We start from the raw sequence: 7,485 nt of genomic DNA, 5'->3' as shown, positions 1-7,485 counted from the left end.
CCCCCCCAATCTGTGCATGTTGGATGCACTTGGCATGGGCCACTCCTGGGTCAGCTGCAGTGGGGTTTGGGGTGCGAAGCCCAGCCCTCAGCAGCAGTTGCCTCTGCCATGCACAGATGGGGGGGGGCACATGCCCCCCTGGGCCTCTGCCTGGGGTACATGCAGTGGGGGGAGCCCTCCTGCTGCCCAGGCTCAATCCTCCCACCACCTGCCCGGCTGGGGCCCCACTCACCTTACAAGCCTTTGCTGCACTCTGTCCCTCACCGTGGGGGGCCTTAATCTGGCCTCCTTCCCCCACCAACTGATCTGCTGGGCTAGGGGGGCATACGCGCATGCATGCATATGCTAAGCACCTCCAGCCTGGGATCTATTGTAAGAGGCTCTGGGATTGACTGGTTGGTGACTGCTGCTGTAGGCAGTATTCACTCTAAAAAGCTGTTATGGGCATCTTCTGCCAGTCAGTGGGCATGAACCAGTGCAAAGATAAATCTGCTTGTCTTAAAGAATTTGAACTTTCAAGGGTAGAGATGCTTTAAAAGTTGTGTTATTCCTTTTTGAGTTGACTTGATATAATGCTGCATGCACAGTTGATTGGGCCTGGAAGCAGCTGAGGCCCATGACTTTGCAATCCTGGGTGTGGCTAGCGCATGGTTTTTAAATATCTGCATGTCCCTGTTTAAATAGTAAAGCCTTTAGTGCTGTGAGTGGAGTCCTGGCACAGAGCAGCTTGTGCAGCAGTTGTCTGGATTGCGAGGGGGAGGGGGGGTCAGTGTGTTTTAGACTATGATTCTTCAGGTTATTACTGTTGTTAGCAAATGGTCTGCAATAGTGTGTTGCTGCAGAGACTTTTTTTTTTTTAAAGCCTTGAAGATGGCTTCTGTGCAGGATTGTAAAAAGACAGCTTGGTTGTAGTCTTCACATCCATCTTCTCCTGTTATTGGGGAAAATATGCAGGATAGCATAGTCTCCAATGATTAATTTTGTGCATGACTAATCTTAACTCTGCATTTTTCTCTCTTCTTTAGACTTCCTATAGAAAGTAAAGGCTGTAAGTTGTCTAGACTTCAAAGATGAAGCTCTTTTCCCACAACTGTGTTTGGCACCACCAAGTAGCAGCAGCTCTGCTTGCCATAAGGAACAGCACAGTATCAAGGAGTCTGGGCATTCAAAAATGCTGTTTCATGTGAAAATTTTCAGACTAGTCATTGTTGTGACTGCAGTCTTTTTAGAAGCAAGCTGGGATGTATAACACGAAGTAAACAGAGGTACACAGCATGGAGGTGTTGTATGAGCAATCGGTTGACAGCATGTTGGAAACCTGGCCTCCTTTTCTGTTATCTTTTGAGGTGCAGCAGTGGTAACGTAAAATATCTGGCAGTGCTGCAGTACTGGCTTACTGACCTGCAGAGATTCGTGACGTTCTTGTAACCCAACAGGCTTTCTGATACAGTCTTTGAAGACTTGTTCGAACATGTCACCAGTATAGCTTTTTGCAAGAGGCTATTTTGGTCTTGCTTTCGATGGGAGGGATGAGATGCTGTAATAAATTTAGGATTTGTTTTTTATACCAGGAGCCTCATTCTGTTTCCCTGTTTCTGTCGCTTCCTCCATAAGACACATCAAATCATGTTTGGTAATGGAAAACTTGCAGGTGGGGCTTCATCTTGCCTTTTGGATCATTCTGAAGGCAGAATGATCCAAAAAACTTCCATGAATACTTGTAGAAACAGCTGTATCCTCCCATGCAAAGGTGATGCATGGCATTGGTTTAAGGGCACACTAAAGTCTCAAGGGGCATCTCGAGACTTGTGGAGAGGGTGGGGGGAATCCTGTCCTTGAATCTTGGAATTTTGGGGGGAAGGGGTGGGAGGGTGTTTGATTTCCCTATGTAGCAAGACCATCCCAAGGACATTTCCACTGCTTTGCAGTTGGGTACTGGTACAATGAGTAAATGTGCTGTCCTGTTTTAATACATTTCCTTTCAGGAACACTGCCTTTTAATTCCCTTTGTCCACCTGATGATGTGGTTGTGGTAACCTTCCTGCCAATATACTTTAGCTGACTTCTTAAACAATATACACAATCTCCTTTATTTCCCAAGGTCCTCTGAACCATAGTGCTGAGGAAAGCTAACAAATATGAACTATTGCCTTTCCTGTGAAACATCCAGAGAAACTTTAACTGTTGTAACTTGGGGTCCTGGGTACCATGCATCTCAAGTAATGGGTCGTCTTCTCCAGCCGAGGAGGGCCAGCAAGGATCCCTTGCTGAGTCTGCCCCTGCACATGGCTTCATAACAAACTTCAGTATCAAATAGGACAAAGTACAGGAGGTGAAAACAAGTCTTTTCTGGATGGGAGGCTAAGCAGTGGGGATGATGACTTTTCAAGCTCCACTGTATTATAAGGAATACTTGTACACAACTGTAAACAGCTGCAAAGCCATCCAGAGTGCAGCCACCCAGATAATTTGGCTAGTTATTTCTCCTTTCTCTTTACTTTGCTGTATTTTAATGCTAGTTCTGACTCGTCAACAGACTTCCATTGACTTTTTGTAACTCTGTTAACTCCTTTTCTGTAGGAAGTCTGACATGCTAGTCCTGCATCTGTACATATTCTGCTCTGTACATTGATTGCAGCAGCATTTCAGAGGGACTACAAAAGTCTCAGCCATGGCACTAACATTTCAGTTTGTACTATGGATGCTTGCCTTCTACACAGCTTTCTTATCTCTTCTGAGTGATTTCTGTAGTTCTGGTTAGGTTGGCCAGATGCAGTTGATACAAACTAGCAATTGAAGGGATGGATTCCTTCTGGTTTAGAATCCTGCACCTGCCCCATTAGCAGTCCTTGTTTGTAGTGCCGTCCGTTTCTTGCTGGTGTGTTCAACTACAGTGTCTTTTTTTTCTCCTGAACGTATAGATCATGGAGCTGAAATGGTTGCTGTGTGCGACATTGCTGGTTTTTGGAACAGTTGTTGTCCAGGCACGTGATGGTGAAGATGACAGTGATGATGTAGTTGATATTGAAGATGACTTGGAAGATGGCATTGAGGAGGTAGAAGAGTTGAAACCTGAAGCCAGCACCCCTCCTCCAGCCCCAAAGGTTTGACTTTAAACTATTTGATCTTGAGAACTGCACTTGTTTTGGTGTGAGCTGCTCCTAATTACAAGGATCTGGGCCAGGAGTCATTTTGATGCAAAAATTCAGTGTGACAGCAAAGTAATGGTGATAATATTAAAGATACTGTCTTGACAAACAGTAGCATTGGAATGCTACTTAATGCTGCTCTTCCCACCACCAGGGAGATTCTCACAATGCATGTGAATCCTGCAATAGGCAATATAAGTATTTATAGGTGTAACCAGTTAAGTTTTGTTTTTTTTTTTAAGGCAAGAATACTGACTTTCTTTCTGTATTGGCAACATAAACAAGAAATTAAGAATGCTTCGGACCATTTCAGGTCTTGGTTGGGTGGAATGCAAACTCTGCAGCCATGACTTTCTTTGGACAGCAAATCTTTGAATGTGTAAACAAGAAATACTTTGTGAATTTTCTCTTTTCTTCAACAGGTCACATATAAGCCCCCAGTTCCAACAGGTGATGTCTATTTTGTGGAAACCTTTGATGATGGAACTCTGATAGGGTGAGTGATCCTCAAGCTGCTTTCAAAAATCAAATTGAGCCTTGAATGGGTATATTTCTTTACACTTCATTGGAAACCTTAGCACTCAAATAGTTAGTGTTACATGGCCAGAGTTTAAATGAAACATCCTAATACAACCACTAACTCACTTTCTGCCTAACCTCCAAAGTCCCTAAAACTTGTAGAATATTCAGTTATGCAGCTTCCTTTAGGTGTTGCTTACCTAACCATATGGGGGCATATGGTGCACTTTTACTCTGTATCTTTTTCTCTTGGTTGCTTTAAATTACCTTTCCTGGTATTGTGATAGGATGGAGAAAATGGTGGTATCGCCCATGCCAAGCTAATGAAATGCTAACGTTACAATTGGTGGCACAAATGTTTGTCATCTTAGAAAAGAAGCAAATACACAGAATCCTCCAACAGCAAAACAGTTGAAAGGGCACAAGGAATTTGAGGATATTGCTGTCCTTTTGACCAGGTCGTCTTTAGTGTTTATATTTTATAAATGCTCATCTGTATGTTGCTTACCTCTGCTGGGTATTTTGTTTCAGATGGGTTCTTTCCAAGGCCAAGAAAGATGACACAGATGATGAGATTGCCAAATATGATGGTGAGTGGCCAGTTCTTTAACTGCCTATGTAGCAAAACCTAGGCTTAAGATTTGAGACTTAAACCTTTTCATGAAAATGTGATCATGTTGTTTGGGTGTGGCCTTAGCTAATAATATGGTGAAAGCAGTGCCTATTGCAGCAGGTCCTGAAGAAATGCATTATTTCTGGATGGCTACCTTGTACATTGAAATTGCATAAGGCAGATCATGATTGCAGAGTGACTGCTTAAGTAGAGTAAAACAGGGATTTGGGGATTCTTGGAAATTCTGGTGCAAAACCAGTTGAAGTTCTTGTGGCTTTCTCCCCTTTCCTCCAGGTAAATGGGAAGTGCAGGAACTGAAGGAAACAAAGCTTCCAGGGGACAAAGGACTTGTATTGATAAGCCGGGCCAAACATCATGCAGTCTCTGCCAAATTGTCAAAACCTTTCGTATTTGATACCAAACCACTCATTGTACAGTAAGTAAGGGAAATATAACAATTTGCTTACGGCACCAAACGGAAGGTAGTGGAAGCCTGAGGGGTTTGCTCCAGAACTAACTTTTTTGTTTGACCCAGGATGTAAGCAGTTGCCAAGCATGGTATACTCTTGCACTGCAAGTTATCTACTTGCACTGCAAGCAGATACTGTTTCCCACCCACCCTTGAAAACTATAAACAGAGTAGTAATAGTTTCAAGTTTCTCTTTCAAGTTCTTGGTGATGTCACTATTCCTACAGAAGAAAATAGTTGGGTTTGAATTTCTACCAAGTAGCCTCTTGGAGTGTGAAGCTGAACAGGTTTGCAGTTATGGTTGGGTTTTACTCTGCTTGGTATACTTCCTGTGGCAAGGCAAATTTAATGAGATGTAGTTAAGAAGGCATTTGAGTCAAGTTTGTAGTTTTTCTTTTTGTCTTGCAAACTGTCCCTCTTCTCTGTGCTCTCAGTAACAGATTATAAATAAATAAAATAAAACTTCTAGACTAAACAAACCCAGTTCCTTCACTTTGAACTCATGGGTCAGTTTTTTGAAAGCTCTTAATTCATTTTGCACTCTGGATTCTACAGTTTGTCCACATCCTAATGACCAGGCTATATTATCTGTGAAGAATTTCTTAAGAAATAAGAGACTATTTAAAAAAAGCATGAGGGGGGGAACAGGCTTGGGTTTCTTCCATGTCTAACATGCCCTTTTCTCTGTCATCAACTTTTAAATTAGGTATGAGGTAAATTTCCAAAATGGAATAGAGTGTGGTGGTGCCTATGTGAAACTGCTTTCAAAGACACCCGACTTGAACCTGGTGAGTGATGTGAATGCTGTTTCTCAAACTACTAGCACGTGAAAGAAGCGTCTCACTCCGCTCCAATAAACCTTATGGTTTTGTTAAAGTGTGAAATCAGTGGTAGGTATTTTGGGTTTGATTTCAGAACTAGTCTGTACCAGAAGTTCCCATCATCCCCACTGAGGACAGCAGGTGTTGAGCTCTTTCTGAAAACCACAAAGGCCTGAGTTAAGACGCTTCTAGCAGCTGTGCACTCGAGCCCCTCCACATAGGTCTATAACATTTTAAATTATTTTCTAAATGTCTATCTTCCTGTTCCTTTTTGCTGCAAGAATAGCTGTTTTCATTTATACAAGGGACACTATAGAATTTCTCTCTTAGCCCTTCCAGATATAAAGAAACTTCATGGGGGGAAAACTGACTGGGAGTTAGGTAGCTAGTTGTCCTTTTTAAGCTTGAATTAATGTGGCTGAAATCCCAGGTGATTCTTCCTTCCCCCCCCCCCAGTTTTTTTTTCTTCACAGCTGCATTGAAGTGTTTTAAAAAAAAAACCCAAAAAAACATTAAGTCAGGGCCATCCCTAAAGTGTGGCGTGAATCGGGGTAACCACCCCAGCCCTGTGCTTTGGGGGGGCCCTGCAGAGCCGGACAGAGCAGCAGCGACATGGAGCTGGGTGAAATGGTGTCTCTGTGTCCAGCTGCTGCTGCTGTCAGTGGTGGCGGAGGCAGCTTCTTTGGGTCCAGGACCCATGGGATCAGAGCAGGGGTGGGGTCCTGCACGGGTTGATTTGTCCCAGGCCCCGCACCCTGCTTGGGTTGCCTCTGTGTAAAGTACTAGTCTTAATACTTGAGGTTTTCTTTTTCTGTAAGAAATGCTTTGGACTATAGCATATCTGATTGTGTCTAGCCTGTGGACCCACTAGTATAGCAGCCCTGTCTGAAAGTACAAGTAATGGAGCAGATGATGAACTGTTAAGAAGCCTTCCTCTCTCGCCTTCTACATACTCTTGTCTTGCCTGAAAGGTTGAGTGCCAACTCAAGGGAATGGGTGCACTTTTGGGGCCTCCTGTCATAGAGAAGTTAGACTGGAAGGAACCTCCTAAAGGTCATATAGTTCCAACCCCCTGCCGGAGGCAAAATCATCCCTATCCAAACCATCCCATACAACTGTAATATAAACCAGGGGTGGGCAGTTATTTGGTCTGAGGGCCAATTAAGAAGTTTCCATGAGCAGTGGGTTGTAGAATGTGCTGTCAGGAAGCTGAGTCCAGCTGCTGGGCCACCCCTGCCTTCCTGCATGCATGATGGCTCGGGCTGTTCCAGGCACCTGGGCTGGGTGGGTTGAACAACCTGCCACAGGCCAGATAAAATCCCCTGGTGGGCCAGATCCAGCCTGCGGGCCTTATTTTGTCCACCCCGATCTAAACTGTAAGACTGTCCTCAACCCTGATGCAACATAGACCAAACACCCTAACCTACCACAAGTAAAGCAGAGGAACCACAGTATCCAATGTCCTGCTTCTATAAAATGGTGTCAGTATATGCTCAAGAAGTCTGGGTAGAGGGCTACCTATGCCCCCTGCTACAGAGGAAGGCAAAAATACCCACAGTCCATACCAGTCTGACCATGGGTGCTGGTAGAAGTGGATTTCACTCTAGGATGTAAGTATAGCTCTAAAAATATTAGTGTAACTTCCTCTAACTATATCTGTTTAAAGGATTAACTGATATAACACTGCAGCTCATACACAGCTGCTGCTGGGAGCCACTGAGGCTCTAGAAGGTCTTTGACTGTGGGGGAGGGAGGGGAGGAGGCAAGCCCACCCAGACAACACAGCCCAGGTGAAGCCCTGCCCTGGGAGGGAGCACCTGTGGAGGAGCAGCTAATTGCTTAATTGAGTCAGTAGGCTGCTCCCTGGTTTCCTCTTAGGCTAAGGGTGGTAGTCCACCACCACCTCCCTCCCTC

General features: G+C 44.3%; 1 protein-coding gene across 1 annotated transcript in view; it reads left to right on the top strand.

Annotated features, from left to right (window-relative positions):
- Positions 1-1,091: 1,091 nt before the first annotated feature.
- CANX (calnexin) overlaps positions 1,092-7,485 on the top strand; it is a 16,547-nt gene continuing 10,153 nt past the window's right edge. Inside the window, 6 exon segments of the mRNA XM_006026828.3 lie at positions 1,092-1,265; positions 2,922-3,104; positions 3,572-3,645; positions 4,200-4,258; positions 4,576-4,717; positions 5,457-5,538. Of these exon segments, the coding sequence (XP_006026890.1) occupies positions 2,925-3,104; positions 3,572-3,645; positions 4,200-4,258; positions 4,576-4,717; positions 5,457-5,538 (537 nt within the window). The 5' untranslated portion in view covers positions 1,092-1,265; positions 2,922-2,924.

The sequence above is a fragment of the Alligator sinensis genome, unplaced genomic scaffold (genome assembly GCF_000455745.1).
Source record: "Alligator sinensis unplaced genomic scaffold, ASM45574v1 scaffold741_1, whole genome shotgun sequence".
Classification (NCBI taxonomy): domain Eukaryota; kingdom Metazoa; phylum Chordata; order Crocodylia; family Alligatoridae; genus Alligator; species Alligator sinensis.
This window is presented reverse-complemented; position numbering and strand designations above follow the sequence as displayed.